Source organism: Uloborus diversus, chromosome 6, assembly GCF_026930045.1.
Source record: "Uloborus diversus isolate 005 chromosome 6, Udiv.v.3.1, whole genome shotgun sequence".
In the NCBI taxonomy this organism is placed as follows: domain Eukaryota; kingdom Metazoa; phylum Arthropoda; class Arachnida; order Araneae; family Uloboridae; genus Uloborus; species Uloborus diversus.
In genome coordinates this window covers 88,899,005-88,916,632 of record NC_072736.1, presented here as the reverse complement: position 1 = coordinate 88,916,632, position 17,628 = coordinate 88,899,005, and the positions used below count along the sequence as shown (strand labels likewise).

The window sequence follows — 17,628 nt, the reverse complement described above, 5'->3', positions numbered from 1 at the left end:
TGTATTATGTAGCCATATAGGTTTTTTTCTAGTCTATTCATTGATCAGAACAGGCTATGAGAGTTTAGAATTTGACAGTGAGCAGCTATATTCAGGAAAAAATATTTTCTTAGTGGAAGAATTATTGTACAATTGAAATTGATGCAGTATAGGTTAAAAACCCTTCAACCTATTTGTTAGTTAGATATATGTTTCATATTGGAGAATTTTTCTGGAAAATATGATGCTTCTCCTGCATTTTTTACCTGTGTTCATATGTGCCCCAGGCCTGTTCTCATGTACCCCCCCTTAGGGTGGTTCAAAAATGCATGAAAGAAAAAAAAAGTTTCTCCTAGATACCAGGACATCCCTCAACATTATTACACTTGTGGATAATAATATACTGGAAGAATTTTAGCTTCCTATTTCAACTGATAGAGGGTGCTCAACCCCCTCCCCCAAACTTTCAACGTATGGGGAGGGAGGTTAAAAAAAGCATTGAACTGAAAAAACAATGCTACATATTATAATACACATTAATAATATGCTTGTACATTGCAATAAAATAATCATTTACAAAAAACAGCTGGGGAAACGAAGGTTTCTGAATTTTTTGCATTTTCTATGCTATGGCTAATGTTAAATTAAGTTGTCATTGAGCACTCTCTTAAAATTTGAGTAAGAAGCTAAAAGCCCTGGGCTCTAGCTGAAAGAAAAAATTTTTTTTGAACCACCCTAACTCCTCTATATGGGCACATGTGAACAACTGAAGATGTTTCTTAAAAATATCACAAAGTAAAGAAATAATTTTTTTAAAAATCCTCAAAAAATCCATGACACAAAAAAAAGTTTATTCAATCATGGGGACACTTTTGCATTGAGAAATTGATAATATTTTTAATTGATAATATTCTTCTTGGGAAAAAAATGAGTTGAGGGTATTTTTGGAAAAATCAATTTTTTTGAATCCACAGATGTTGTTCCTAGAGCATTGACTACAACCATGATATTGACAATACAAGACATCTGCACATTGGCAGACCATAACTAGTCATTTACCCTATATCCATATAAAAGACACATATAATGCATGGGTGAGCATGTATGTGCACAACAATGAAAAATTGTACTAGGTTTTAAAAATATACCTAATCTTGCTTCAATTGGATTAATAATGGATGGTAAAAGGTCTGAATTCAAAATAAACTCTTTTCCGTCGTCACTCATGGGTAACTGAGTGGGCAGAGGCAATGATGTCATGTACAAAATCTATGCGGGGGAAAATACTCATGAGTAAAGAACATATAAAACTTCCTTCACAAAAATACTTTTAAATTTACAGCAGCTTTACTATATAAGTGTACTTAAAACATTGGGGCAGGATTTCAACATGGGCACCCATATGCAAAATTTTAAGGGGAGGGGGGGTCTCAGATATTTTCCCCATATATGGTTTATCAGAATATTTTCCCCATGGGAACCAATTTCAGGAAAGATTAGAGTTATTAAAATTTGACGTTTTTAATAACTTATTCATTAATGGCTGGAGAAGAAATGATTTTACATTTTTGCAAAGAAAAAAGTGCTAAAAGCAAGGAAATTCTAACTTCTGGGGGGGGGGGGTTAAACCCTCACTCAGTGATGCACCCAGACGCTCCTAATGGGAGGGGCGATTGAGTAATGCATTATAAGGGTGGGGGGACTAATGAAAATAAAATTTTTAAAAAGTTTAAGAAATGAAGCATGATGTTTTTTCTTTTTTTTTTTAATAATGAAAATTGTTCAAAGAGTTTGAATGAAAGTTATAAGTGTTTCGAGTACCCCCCCCCCCAGAATAAAAAATAGAAAAAAGAAAAAAAAAAGAATTTCTACTAATATTCCGGATCCATTATCCAAATTAAACTTTTCAACTTTTGATTCATTTGAGGATTCGTGAACTATTTTCAGTAGACATTTAGGTCCTCGACTGTATTCTGTTCTTATAAAAGAAATGTTGCAGTATCAAGATATTAATTTAACAATCTCTCTCTAACTATTGAACAACAAGATAAAGGGACCGCCCAAAGTCTCAGAACTGATTTTATATTCGAAGAAGATTTAGACTATTTGGAGGTTAAAAAGAAAAATGGAGGCTTGGACGTCTCTCTTCGGAAAATTTTTGAAATTTAAAGGTTTATTTTTGAAAAAACAATTGCTTGCTATCTTTGGTTTCTTGAACAGAAAAAATGAGATTCAAGTCGTTTTTTTTATAGAGCTTTAAAAACGCAATTTTTTTTCTTTAATAATGCTAAAAATCAGGGTTTTGGGGGCTCTCCCCAGAAAAAATGTCGGAATTGAAGTCCTAAAAACACAATTGTAGGCCACCTTTGATGACATAGCAGAAGACATGGGGTTCAGAACTTTTCCCTAGAAACTTTTTGATGTAGGAGATCCAAAAACGCTCTTTTAGACGATCTTTGAATGATGTTGAAAGATGAGGAAAGAAGGACATGGGGCTCCTCAACAAAAAATTTTAAAAATTGAAGTCCTGAAAACGCAGTTTTAAGCCATCTGTTATGACGTAAGGAGTTTGGAACTTCCCATCGGAAATTGTTTGACATTGAACCCTTGAAATGCGATGGTTGGCCAAAGGCCAACTTCAGAGGCATAGCATGACCATTTTGGGGGGGGGGGGGAGGTACCAGGGCTTTTGCCAAGAAAGGTGTTTCTCCCCCTTCCCCAGTTTTTAATAAATCGGGCTTCCAATTCGTGATTGAAGAGAAAAAAAAAAGAAATTTTCGCGATCTTAAAAAATGGAATAATTTAAGGCCATTTAATATAGGCTTAAATTTCATTTAAGGGCTTGAATTTCGAATAGTTACAGGGGTAAAGCTTCCGAAAACTCCCCCTAACATCATTGAAAATAGAAAAAAAAAAACTGTTTCTGAATTTCCAATTTCGAAAAATCGGCAGTTCTCATGACAATATCAAAGATGGCCCTTAATTGCATATTAAAGATTGTTTGTTTTCGAAAAACTTCTGGGAGCGGGCCCCCGGTTCTTTCCTCCCCTGAACATCTTCTAAGATCGTATAAAAGTGCATTGGAACAACAACTTTGAAAAATTTTCGGGAAAAGCTCCTTAATGTAATTAGAGAAAAAATATAACAATTGTGTTTTTTAAGTTTCAATCTAGGGACGGCAAATTTCGCTTCAATCTCACTTTTTAAATTATTATTCTGGAAAATAAAACATCAATTCTTTTCCAATTTTCCCCAAAACAGCAACATAATTAAACTAACTTGTCAGTAGACTTGACCGTAACTGTCGAAACCACAGAAAATGCAGTGTGACAGACTTCCGGTAATAGGTAATCAGTTTCAGTTTTAGCTTGCGGCAGGAGCGGAGTAGTTCTATAGAAAAAATGCACCTTGATCTATACCTTCCAAGAATTTCTTTCCATTAACTCAAAGACGCTCCTTCCGAAGCGCATTAAGAAGAGAGCCTCAGGTAAAACACAGGTAACATCTGGTTTCTCTAAAAAAAAGACCATGTGCAGCACTGGAAGGGCTGAGTGACCATTATCTCCTGCGTTTAAAAAGAGCATTTTATTCCTTAATACTTTTAGGAGTGTTCATCACGAAACATTACTTGAATGTTTAAAGAATTGGAAAGTAATTTGGGATTATTTCTTCCGCTCAGTAGATTACTTAAAACCTACTCCTTTCGGAAACTGTTTTGTCCATTTATTTGTAGAAACCACTTATTTGTGGAAGGAATCAAAATATTTTTTAAATTTTTATATATATTGTTTATTTACAAAAGACGATCCTTAAAACGCCACAATTTGATAGTTTTAATATATATATTTGAATATTGAAAAAAAAAGTAAGTGAACCGAATAATTTTGAAATTACGGTGTTTTTATTGTTCAGTTAATTTTGTGCGGTTACTTTGTAAATGAAAAAATGAACTAAATTCTGTTTTTGTCAATTTAAATGCCGTTGTCACTGTCTTATGAAAGTGTTTAAAATCGAATGCAAAATTTCAGACACACAAATACTAAAATGCAAAATATAATTGTAATAAACAGTTTTTGAAATCATCATGCTTTTGAAACAAACTAAAAAGAATTTTCAAAAACTCTCTAAGCCTTGTGTATATTTATTGCCCCATAGAGATTCAACATGCATCACAGATTGCCTGAAAAGTTTGTGATTGCGAATTTTAATAGCAATCAAAATACTAGCAATATTTAAAAGGAAAAACATGGGGTGCATGCACTACATGACTATAAGAAGTATAAAAAGTACATACACACAATATATATTTTCAAGAAAACTAGAGGACCCGACAGACGTTGTTCTGTTGAAACTTTGTAAATTGAAAAGTTAAAAAATGTCAATGAACTATCAAATGTTTGAACCGTTTTGTTGAAAAAAATAAGTAAAAAGAAAATGTTTTAAGCTGCTTGGTGTCAGAATGCGTACATTTATTAATCATATATATTGATTTATCTAATGCCCACTGAGCAGTTGTTTTAATGACTGTTTTTTCTCTCGTACTTGATGGTTTGTTCCTTCAGCCATACTCAAAGGATAAAATGAGTCCTCAGATATTAAGTGTAAAAAACTAACTACCCATCTAGAACAAACAGAAAATCCCGCTGCAACATCCCTCATATGCGAAAGAATAAAACAATCGAAAGGATATCGTTTAAAGAAATGATAAAGGTAAAAACAGTTTCTGAATAAGCGAAAATCACTCGTCCCTCCCCCCCCCTCCCGATGTAAAATAAACATTCTTCAACTAAAATGACTACAAAAAATCTTTAAAAACGAAGAACAATTCTTTGCAATTTGAAATATTTCGCCAAATAAACAAAAAATACAATAAATTACATTAAAAGTAGCTTTAAAATGTAAACAAATAACCACGCAACTCTATTGTTTATAGCCAAAGTCGCCAACACACCTTGTTACTGTAATCCTGCCGATCAGTGAGCAAAGCCAACTTCGACCGATTAGCAGTCCGATCTTTTGAATGGAAACTTTTTTAATTTCATATATGGCCTAATTTGTTCTTCCCACCAAAGATCAAGATTTTCAACTGCACTGATCTTTTGTGTACAGAACTACCCTGTTGTAATTTATCTGGAGGAAAATAAAATTTGTTTCGCCTATAAATTCCATCATCTTTTCCTTTAATAATGCGTTGATTAGTTAGATAATCCTTAAAGTATTCTTGACATTAGTGCCAAAACTCAGATGGATTTCAGCTGAGAAACAAATGTTGCTAGGTACGGTACTTTCTGACCTCGGTTAGGAAAACCTAAAGCACCAATCCGGTCACATGGTTCAACTACGACGACAGAACACACGTTTTGCATGAACCTTCCAGTACTTTATTGTAAAATATATCATTGGACCTCAAATCGTTGCTTTCAAAAAATGAAGGCTTCACTCTCTCTCTACGTTTTATCTATTCTCAATTGACATATCACAGTAGGAAATTTCATTACAAAAAGCAGAGCTGGCTTTCTTATTGTCCTTTGGCAACGGGTTAAATATTTATTTCAATTCTCGCTCAACAATAGGTTAAAATAAATATTAATTATTTGGGAGATATAACCATCCAATGTTTAAATTAATTAATTAATTGAGAAAAACGTTTCCGATTCGATCTATCGCGTTTCGAAACCATGCTTGCCACAACTTCATTACACACAAAAAATTTGAACAAAATCGGTCCAGCCGTTTAAAAGCCTTATGGTGACAAAGGTCCGCACAGAAGATTTTTATATATTAAGATAAAGCTATCGGTGATTTCACCTTTTGAATATGTTGTGAATTTACTATTAACAGAATCAAAATTTGATTATAATATATAAAATTGAAATATTTCGCGAGTCTCAAATTTTCTCAATTACGACGAGCTTGTGAGTCGTGAAAATTAAAGCCTCGTGAAAATAAGTGCTGTTAAGTATTTAAATTGACCTCGGATAAATCACTTAAGTGGAAAGGGGCGGCAGATTTCAAATCTGCCCAGTGACGGCATGAAGATAAATTCGGGCCTGCAAAGATCGTCTAAATGCATTTTTAAGGTCATACATTTAGAAAAAATAGATACTCTTTTTTATTTTTGTGCTAATATCTTTATAGTTCTGGGGCCAAAGGTTAAGTGTCCAGAAAGTTGGGGTGTCACGTGCCCCCCTTTCCCGATGCTATGTCTCTGGCCAGTTTTGGTAGCGTTAAGGGAAAGATGGGGTCAGAAGCTATCCCTCAACTTTTGAGTATTGAAGCTTCAAAAATGTGATGTGAGTGGATTTTCCTTGACGTTAGGGGAAGGGCTCGGGATTGGGGGTTCATCCCCTGGAATTTTTTCAGAATTGAAGTTCTAAAAACGTAATTGAAGGCCCACACTAACAACATTTTCAAAAAAGTTTTTGATTCCACCCAGATTTTTGAAATTAAAGTTCTAAAAATTCAAAATTTTGACGATCTTCAATGACATTAGAGAGGGGGTTGAGGGGAAAATTTTTGGAATTAAAAGTGGTAAAAATACAGTTGTAGGTGATTTTTTTGTAATGTGTTGGGAGAGGAAAAGAATCATTAGGATTTATGAAATGATTAGGATTTTATTTTAGAATTATTAGGTGATTTTTTGTAATGTGCAAAGGTGAGACAGTATCAAGGTAACTAGAGGCAGCCACCCTCTACTGCAGACACCTAATAGTCCTTGGATTGCTTTCCCGTCAATTTATTTTCCTAACCCATTTGTAATTTTTTGAAACACAAAAATAATTCTAGGTTTTAAAATGATGTTAAATTCAAAATTGATCAAATCTGAAAATAAAGCACTGAGTGTTTTATTAAATAATAGTTTCAACTCTGCAAGTGCAGCTGAAATTAATGAAGAAATAATACAATTAACTAAATTATTAATAAATCAATAATTATTTGAATTTACTTTGCTAAATCGAAACACTTTTTGGGAATTTTTGATTTACCGAAGAAAGCCCTTACATTGAACAAGGTTCTACTATACATATAACTTCAGTTTAACAATATTACTTTTATTAATCTTTACGGAAATGTAAACATGGCGTACAAAATTTTAAGAAATAAAACTAATTAATTCAATTATGAACAAAATAAGCATTATTATTGAAAATGTATCAAAAATAAAACACTTGTTCAATGTGGATAAAAAAAAGGTAAATTTTTGTTCAAATCAAACCTGATGTATATCATTTACTAGTAGCAATCTCAAACAAAACATACAAAATTGATTTAGTTAACAAAAGGGCAGTTACAAGTACTAAATTTAACAGAAAATTATGGTCTGCAATGACAACTTATGGATTATCTCTGCAGTCCTTTTTTTTTTTTTTTTTTTTTTTTTTCAAGTTTGTTTAAAATAGAGAGAATTCTCAATTGTATTTTGCTAAACATTGTTCTTTCTTTATCTGCTCTCTTGACTTCTGAAATAATTAATTTTTTCTGTCAAATATTTTTTATTCCCTGTGCTTGAGTAATTGATATGTTCCTCTTACAGTAAAATATTAAAAACAACTGGATTTCAAGAAATTTTAGCAGCAAAACTGCTTGATGCAAGTTTAGACAGTGTCCAAATTTTATACCCCTCAATCCTATCCACAATAAGAATACTAAAGAATTCATATAAATAAGGGTTAAAAATAAATCCCATGTTTCAAATAATAAAGGCTGACCCTACCTTCAATGACCTCAAAGTTAACTGTAAATATATATGAGTCATTCTCCAGAAAACGTAACTTTTGAACGCAAATATTTTTCAATTTCGAAACCTTTTGTTTTCTTTTTTTCATTCTTACATGAAAGTGTTACCTACTAGAAGTAACCATAAACAATGGCCCAGCTAAGTTCCAATTATTTTATTCACAAATAAAAAATTAAAAATGCCTTGTTCACAGAAATTTAAAAAAAAAAGAAAAAACTTTTAATTAAAAAAAAAAACGAGACCAATTTAATATCAAAGTAGTAATTTTGTTAATTGTGCAAACAATCAGCTATTTTAATGATTAGTGGGAACATAATATTAAGATCTCTTAATTAAAGTACAGCTTAATTAGTAGTTTCAAATGTTGGTTAAAAAATAGTATTTAGTAAATTTGAAGATATACTGGCACTATATAATTGTGGTAGAATGCCTAAGATTGACGTATTCAACCTCTATCATTTGTTTATACCTCACAAATAATGACATTGATATGGTCTGTCACGGAGGTGATGATCTTTCCATTAATGGATACATTTTTCAGGGAAATATGTTTTTTCTTTGCTGCTACAATCTGCACATGTCAAGCATATGAAAACATGTTCACTTCTTTTTTTACATTAATTTACATCCCTGAAATTTGAGTTCACGGAGGTGAGAAGTCAGAATAACCACACTAAGTTTTTACAGCACAATCTATATATATCTCCTTGTGTTTCGCAAAAATCTAACAACGTCAACTATGGTTGAAAATAAACAAGGGGGTTCCCTTGTATCATGGAAAATAAAATTTGATGTCATTACTGCCACGTGTTAATGACGAATGGCATTTTAAGTTTAGATAACGGAGGTGAGCATTTTTTGTGTGACATGACTACTTATCCTAAAAAAAAAGTACTAAAATACAATATTAAAAAACTAAATATACTTAAACAATTAGTATTTGAGACACTTGTGAAAGGAATAATAAATAAATAAATCTATACTTTTAATTAAACAAGTTAATAAGCAACATAACTAGTCACACCAGGTATGTGACATGTCACGGAGGTGAGACTTCACATGTGTACCAAAAATATACTAAAATAAAAATTATTATTAAAATTTAGTTGGCAGGTTTAAATAGATATATTTTGGATGAAATTAAAAAGCATTGTTAAATGAATAGATCCTTAAAGTTTTTTCTGTAAAAGGTGCGTGACAGAAAAGTTACACTTTTTGAAGAATGACCCATATATATTTTTTGTCTTGATCAACAGATATGGTTAAGACATAACTGCCGCATAATTAGCAGTTGATAAGATGATATAGTGAATTTACACAAAGAATTAAAAATCACCTTTTAGGCTACCATTTATTTACAGTCAAATTGCAACATCTTAACTAATGGGAGCTCAGATTGATTCTGACATACAAAACTGTGGATGATTAGAGATGGCATTTAATAATGATCCAGGAATTAAGAAACAAAAATACTTATAAACAAACCTTTTACTCTATATAAAATTTAATATGATAAGTATAAGGCACAATACTAGACTGAAAATGACAGCAAAAAGAAACAACAAATTAAAGTATGCACAAGTTTATTGTAATAATAATGAATTCTAACTTTCCATTCCTTTTCATTGTTCAATATTTTCATTTTAACTTAATAATTCAGTTTAGATAAATTAGAATTTAGGTGATTGTGTTTTAAAAATAAAGCTTTCAAAATATGAAATAAACATGGTTCTAAATATAATACTGTAAATCATTACACATACCTGACTTTTGATGTTGATTTTTAACATAATTTTCAGCTCTTCTAGATACTGCTTCATATATGCTTTAAAAATATCAATTGAGAATTACAAAAAAGCATATTTTCCACAAACAGCAATGCCAACCTGGCAGATTTTTTAGCAGTTTTCTTCAAACAGTCACACAATTTATCAAAAAAAAAAAAAAAAAAAAAAAAACGTAAAATACACTCTACAATGAATTAAAATGTAAAACACTTCCATTTAGTTATTGAATTAATTTATTTTAGCTAAGAAAAACTTATTTTTCTCTTTATTCCCAATAAGCAAAAATTAAATCTTTTTGATGAGCACTTTTAATCTTTAATTTTTTTTCCCCAACTTTTTTTTTTTTTTTTTCAACTTATCTTCCAGAACTCGTGCCATGAGAAAAATACTGACACCAAGAAGAAATTAAACTCATCAAATACTATTATTTTGAAAAAAGCCTTTGTGTTTTGAATCAATAGTAAATGAAATACTTTGAACGGGAAAATATTCTTAAATAGGAAAATGTGTGGTGTGAGAAAATGGATATGTGGTGTGGAGTTCTTAGGTTACTCATTTTGCCACAAGTTCTAGAGGTAAGCACATTTTAAATAAGCAGTCTTATGAGCACACTTAAAATTACTCAGAAGAGAAATGGAATGAGAATGTAGAGCTCTGTTCATTCCTAAACTTCATTATGAACAATAATTCCATTGAATAATATTTTGTTCTCTCAGTTTTAAAATTTTGAGGGCAGACCAGTACCGCAGTGAAGGGGGGAGATGCACCCATATCTATAAAGAATCCATATTGTATGATTTTTTCAAGACATAAAAATTTGAGTTTTTGTTCTTGTAAATAGTGCTGTTTGCGAAACAATATTAAAGAACTTCTCCTTCACAGAAAATCAGGGTTGGCAAGGTTTTGGACACTATGGTAAAAACCCTGGTTTTCACCGTCCTGTCCAAAATCCTTGTGTTCAAAACTATATTTTTAGAAAAATTGTATTTAGTGAGAAAACAACAAAAAGCAGAATAAAAAGTATTAATGTTTTGTATTAAACATTTATTCAATGTGAACAATCAACCTATTTGCGCAGCTGATTTTAAACTAGTTGTTATGTTACTAAGAAGTTGAGTTCTTGATTAAAATTTCAATTTGTACACATGAGTTTATTTTATTTTTTTTTTATATTAGTAACCAAATTTCCCCATGTTTGTGCATATGTGCAAATGAAATCAGGGTTGGCAAGGTTTTTCCCATCCTGTTCAAAGCCCTTGTGTCCAAAACTGTTCGAAAGGGTCAAAAACTTTTTGGAAAAAGGGCAATTTAATGATAAGGTCAACCAGATGATCAAATTTTCAAAATTAAAATTTGTAAACAAATTAGGTGTCATTTTAAAGGTAAAGAGTTGTATATTTTGAAATGCCTGTCTAAAATTTGATCACTTCAGTTATAAATAAGTTACAGCAGGTTAAACCAAGGTCAACATCTTGAGCATTTTCAAACCATATTTGGAGACTCTCCAAGAAATTCTGTTTTTTCCAAAAAATACATGCTAATATTATGAATTGAGATGAATAACCATTTAAAGATAAAGAGTGTTGCTGGTGATGTTGCAAAAATGTGTCAAAATACAATTCATTTTGATTTGTAAAAGAATTCCTCTGGGGTACATTAAGTGTTTTACGTCCGACACCAAAATGGGCAGTTAATTATGCTGAGCCAATAATTTTAAAGCTACATACATGTATTTTTGGGTACAAAGTAAGAATTTCAATCTTTTTGATGTAACCTATTTTCATTTTGTAACAAGTGAATATTTTTTACTAAAATCTTGGTGTCGGACGTAAATTTTTTTTTTACGTCCGACACCATTTACGTCCCACACCGTTACATTCCTTTAAATTACATATGTTTTCAACTGTGTTTCTGCTTTTTTTGCCTTTAATTTCAAAGTTAAAGTGAAACATGCATAAAAAAACAACTTAGTGAATTTATTGTATATACATTTAGGGTTGATAGGGGTAAGTAGGACCCCTTTTGAGAAAAGTTGTGTTGAATGAACGTAATACAGTTGATTAAGATCAAATTTGCCAAAACTATAAGTGTAAAAAGAAATTAGAAACACTAAATGACTGCATCTATGTAAAGTTGGCTAAGGAAGATCCATTATCAGCATTCAACCCATATAAATCTTGATGGTTTTCTTTCATGTAAGTTTCACAAATAACTAATCACCAGCTTTTGTAGCTGAACTATCAATTCCTACTAAGTCATCACAGTTGTCTTGTATTTCACTAATACAAATATTTCATCAAAGTTGCTTTTGATTTTCAAATCCTCACTGTTGGGGGGGGGGACTACTTACCCCATAGTGTGGGGACGTCTTATAGCAAAATTTTATGGGGTAAGTGGGGCCCCTCCTCTAAAACAGTTTTTAATAATATTTTACCCAAAAATTCTGACTGCAGTATGCACTTTAAGTTAAACTGTACATGAATGTTTAATGATCATAAAAAAATAAATGCTAACCGGGAAACACTTCTTTGAAAAATGCTGCTTAAACTCGCCAAAAAATATTGTTCAGATTTTTTTTTTTTTTTTTGACTAAGTTCTCTGACCTAGAAAAAAATTCCACTTAACCCAAATATATGCAGAACTAATCACTATGATGAACCATGACATGATCAATGCAAAAAAGTATAAGAACCATATGGATATTTCAGTTTTTGGGGGGTGACTTACCCTAGTGTCCCACTTCCCCCAATCAACCCTACATTTGAATTTATTTGGTAAATTTTGTTTCAGTATATGTAACCTATAATTTACATATTTATAACTGTAATCATTGTTATGTAAATACATTTACATGCAACGATTTACGTCCGACACCGAAAATTTACGTCCGACACCAAGCTAAAAATATTTTTTTAAATAATTTTATTCCTTATAATATCATTTGAAAACTGTGATATATGCTTCAATCATAAGTGTACTCTAGAATTATGATGTTTTTAAAATTAAAATGTAAGCCAATTCACAGACTTTTAATAATTTTTAAGTGAACCATCAATTTTACTATTTGTGTGTTTACATCCGACACCAACTCTTTAATTTTTTTTAATTTATACTTTAGGGATCTATTTTGAAAAACTAACATGATTTTTTATTCAGTGGGATGTAGTAAGTATCTTGTAAATAAATTTGATCATTTTGGAACAGTTTATATTTGGTAAATAGAATTAAAACTGAGAAATTTTTCTTCATTTTTTACGTCCGACACCATGGAATTGCCCAAAACTAGATTTTGTGAGAAAATATCAAAAACAGAACAAAATGTGTCAGATTTATGTATTTTTTAACTATTTAATGTATTTATTCAATGTGAATATTCATGTATAAATACATATGTAAGTTATTTATACAGCTGATTTTAATCTAATTATGAAGAAATTAAATTCTTCATTAAAAATTTCAATCTGTATACATGAGTTTTTTTTCCACAAACCAAATTTTTCGACATTTATACATCTTTAAGCAATGATTTTTAAAATAATTTTTGTTAAAACATCATGTGAAAATTATTTGCAAAAACCATTAAAAAAATTAAGCTTTTTTCTTTTTTTGCACCTAAATATTGCACATTTAATAACATTCCTTTGAGTTATAATTGGAACTGAAATTAGTTGTCTTGCTAGTGTTGTGATTTTCCTTTCATAACTCTATGAACTGCTACATAATTTTTATGTAATAGAGTTATTAGCAATTTTTTTTAATAAAATATTTTTAAACACATTTTAAGAGAAAAATATTATTAAATACTCATTAATCAAATCTCACACTAATATCTATATTTATACATTATGAATATTGCAGTGTAAATACGAATTGGTTAGATTACCCCTTTAGCTTTTCCATACTTTTGGACAATTTAAGACAGTTTTAGACAGTTTAGGACGGTAAAAACCACCTGTCCTGTCCTAAACCAGTTTTGGACAGTCCAAAACCCAATCCTGCAAAAAATGTGTCCAAAGATTTTATATTTTGTCATCAACTATGTAATTTAAGCAAAGGTTACAAAACATCCAAGTTTCAACAGCTACATTTGATCCTCAGCAACATTTATCTCAAGTAATAGTAAACTTTAAAACTAATTTAAATGCAAAAATATTAATTTAACAACAGGTTCATACCATCGATTGCGTTTTGAATATTCCAGTGTACATCTAGAATTTGAGGCTCAGGCACAATCAAGCTAAATGTGATGTCAAATGAAACGGATGATTTTAGTGATCTCATACGGTCTTTGTCTGGCTGCAAAAAATATTTAAATTTGAAAAGAATATTAAACACTTAATTTAGAAATAATATGTTTCATGAAATAAAAACAAAGGTTAGAACAAGTCTATGCAGTACCTTCATGTCTTGACTGTTGGATGAAGGCGGGGTATAAAGCTTTCTTAATCTTTCGACTTGAGTCATTTTCTTAACAAGAGATAGAATGTTGTGGACAAGATGTTCTACTTCTGAATCTAGACATGAGAGAGGAAAATATTAAAAAACTCAAGGAACAAACCTATATTTCAAAGTCAGACTAATGAAAGTGACATTATCACCACCTTTCAGGAGGGTGTAAAAACATTTGTCTGGTGCATGTAAAGATTAAGACTCGCGTTCTTATAACACTGGTACAAAATATGAAAGATTTTTTTTCTATAGAATTACATTGTTATGACTCAGTGCGGAATAAGATTCTACCTACATTACATTAACAACTTGAAAATTGCCATTTTTGAACTTGCGCCAGTTGGCACTCAGGTACAGAAATATCACAAAATATTAGTCAACCCTTCTACAGCAAACCTGAGATGTGATGATCCTCAGGTTGTAGCAAACCTAATAAATGGTCCCAAATTATACCTTATGTTGTTATTGTATTTTGGAAAACTTATGCTAAAAAATGGGCTGTAAGGATTTAAAAAAATGCTCTTTATCAATTTTTTCATGGGTAAACACCATCTTTTGTAACAGCTACCATTTTTTTCATCAGATTACTCTGGTCCATACCACATACCTCACATCCTGTTTCTCTGATAGTATTGACCATTGTCAAATTACGCAAGTGAAAAGCTTTTTCAGTAAGGGATGTAGTTAAATTCATTCTGAAATTGGAAAGAAGCAAAAGCAATATGCAGGGAATTTTCCCTTTCTAAATCTACTGTAGCCACTATCAGGCCCAATTGTAATTCTAAGGCAGTTCAAAAACTTTTTTTTCCCTTTATTTATGGGGGAGAAATGAAGGTGTTGGAGTTCTGGGAGGGTTTTTAAACCCAAAATTACTCCCGTGACTGCGCCACTGTCACCCTGCATTTTATTAAATTTTTTATCATGAGTAAAATATATTTTTTTTAACTAAAAAAAAACTAAATGACGTTCGTCTTTTGAGCTATTTAGAAGAAATAAAAACAATATTTTACCTGTATTCAAAACATATCCATATCTCTCAACTCCTAGGCAGAATTTAGGTCCTTTTGAATAATTCTGAGGCAGAACAAGAATTTTTAATTCATCATAAGATCTTAAAAGATTATTTGATCCATCATCTTCTTCAAGACGGTTTAATACAGCATCTAAATCTATATTAAGTAAAAGGAAATCAGTTAAATAAATATTTTTCACAAAAATGCAATAAAAATACTTAATGAATTTAAAACATAGCATTAGATCAGTGGTTCCCAATCAAGAGACGATTGCCCCCAACCAATTTCACTCTTCAAAGGGGGGCAATAAATTTATGAGGGGCAACAGGGGGGCAATGGGTATTTAAATAATGTTTTCCCCTACATTAAAGTTGGTTTGAATGTGATAATATTAGCAAGTAAACATTTTAATATTGTACTATGGCATTTTACTATAATTTTCATTCATTTCATATGAAAAAAATACGTTTGTTTACCAATTGTTGAATATTTAAATTTGTTTACTATTCTGTGGATGAATATTTATAAAGTATTCCGCCGAACTGAACATTTAGTTTGTTTCCCGAACATCAACCGAAGATTTGTATCTCTCTATATAGATGTTCACCAGCAGTTGTGGTTTTTTTTTTCTTTCAAGGAAGAAGGGGGTGATAGGAGTCTGTCAAATTCTAGAGGGGGGGGGGCGATGGGTTCAAAAAGGTTAGGACACTGGCATTAGACCTACAAAGTTTAACACGGGGAGAAATGAAGGAATGCTTTACTTCATACACAAAGTGGGCATTTTTCCTGTAGGAGGTTTGATAAACTTAATTTCTTAAAATGAATACACAGTTAAAAAAAAAAAAAACTAAACTATATGTATTGTGGAAAACTTAGTAAAAAGAAATACAATAAAAAGAAAATTAATAAGATGTTAAAGTATACAGTCATGGCAGGCTAGGACAGAAATAATCAAACTTAATTGCAATCTTGTGTATAAAAATAAATAAATGATAGTAACTTTACCAGAAATTTTAGTATACTGGTTAAGTAACTTTTTTTCTCCATTCGTAATAATGCTCATTGTCCAATGAAATTTTATAATTGGTTGATCAAATGCTTTTTCAAATTCTTTAGATGAATGTAAAAGTTCTTCCCATAAAACACCTTGTTGAATGTTTTGATCAGCAAGCATGAGCTTGACAGGTATTGTATGAATTATCTAAAAAGGAAAAAGAAGATTGATGTTCTTGAAAGAGACAATTATAATTATAAAAATACTAGAAACAAAATATTAAACTGCAAATTATTAATTTCATAGTTACCACACATTAGATTACACTATACAATACTTGTGTTATACTTAGATCAAAAGCCCAAAGCTATTAAGAATTGTAAAAACGTTCCAGTGACAAAGCTCCAAACCCCCCAAAAAAATTCTTTAGACAAACTGTAGCATTAATTGCACACAAAAAATTTACTTTATAAATTTTAACTAAATTAATTTCTACGAGGATAACATTTGTCTGTATGTATATTTTTGCTACACTTCATTTAATAATAATAAAAATTTCAAAACAGTTTAAAATTTAAAATGCAAGGGAAAATGTGTGTAATTAAAGGTCCCTTACTTTAATACTACAAAAACTCCAAAAGATGCTTCTAATCTTTTATTTAATTAAATAATAATGAAAAGGAAAGCAAAATGCATTATTGAAGTAATATTTCATAAAAATTTTAAAAATTCTTTATAAAAAAAAAAGATCATATCTAGAATTTTGAAGGAATATTTCTATTTTCATGAGAACTTTTATTTTTTTACATTACAAACATTATTGAATCACTTTGTCTTAAGTACTACATCATTTTAAAAATAGACACTCAATATTTTTAAGCAAAAATATCATTTGTTTATTTAAATTCAATTTTTGGATACCGGGACATAAATGACGATAAACTGAGAAAAGGCTTTAAAATTCCTTTTTCTGTGTTTTAAGCCCATTGTTTAAAAACTACATATCACCTTCAAATTTCAGATATATCTTGTTTATTTCACTTAAATTACCCTTATCTACAGTGTAGAAATGGAGAGAATTTGGCCTAGGTGGCATATTTATGTGACACATAGTTTTGTTTTCAAGAAAGCTGTGTTTTTCTTATGCACTTTAAATATATTTGGCATAAGATAAACACAATAAAACTATTTATAGTGTGGGGGGAAACTATTTATCCTGCATATTACCTCACACACTATGAACAGTTCCCCCCTTGAAAGTTGATGAACAATGTAATAAAAGATCTATGTTCTTGTACACTGCCTTACAACATCTAAAGGCATTAGAAAATGTATTTTTAAATACATTTTCTTCAATACAAGAAATTATTTACTACCGTAAAGATATAAGGACAGAGTATTTGTGACTCAATTCCAATGCATACCTGGATAACATTTTATATCAAATAACTGCAACCAACTGACCAACTTTTGTTCATTTCAAGGAGTTACAGCTTATTTCTTTCTTTTATTTTTAAGTGTAATTTTAGAAATTTTGATTTAATTATAAAATGTTAACAATCGATGGACTCAATGCACAATGCATACAAATTAAATTAGTTTCACAATAAACATTGATCAGACCTCCTAAGCCTAACACCGCTTTACAACAGCATTTTTTAAAATAAA

The 17,628-nt window shown here is 30.6% G+C and overlaps 1 protein-coding gene across 1 annotated transcript in view; it reads right to left on the bottom strand.

Moving 5' to 3' along the window:
- The window catches only part of LOC129224148 (GPI transamidase component PIG-S-like), a 35,023-nt gene that overhangs the window by 13,964 nt on the left and 3,431 nt on the right, over positions 1 to 17,628 (bottom strand). Inside the window, exons 3-8 of the mRNA XM_054858563.1 lie at positions 15,972 to 16,167; positions 14,964 to 15,122; positions 13,903 to 14,018; positions 13,680 to 13,800; positions 9,481 to 9,542; positions 1,128 to 1,248 (exon numbers count right to left, since the gene is read on the bottom strand). Coding sequence (XP_054714538.1) covers positions 1,128 to 1,248; positions 9,481 to 9,542; positions 13,680 to 13,800; positions 13,903 to 14,018; positions 14,964 to 15,122; positions 15,972 to 16,167 — 775 coding nt within the window. The remainder of the gene's footprint in view (positions 1 to 1,127; positions 1,249 to 9,480; positions 9,543 to 13,679; positions 13,801 to 13,902; positions 14,019 to 14,963; positions 15,123 to 15,971; positions 16,168 to 17,628) is intronic.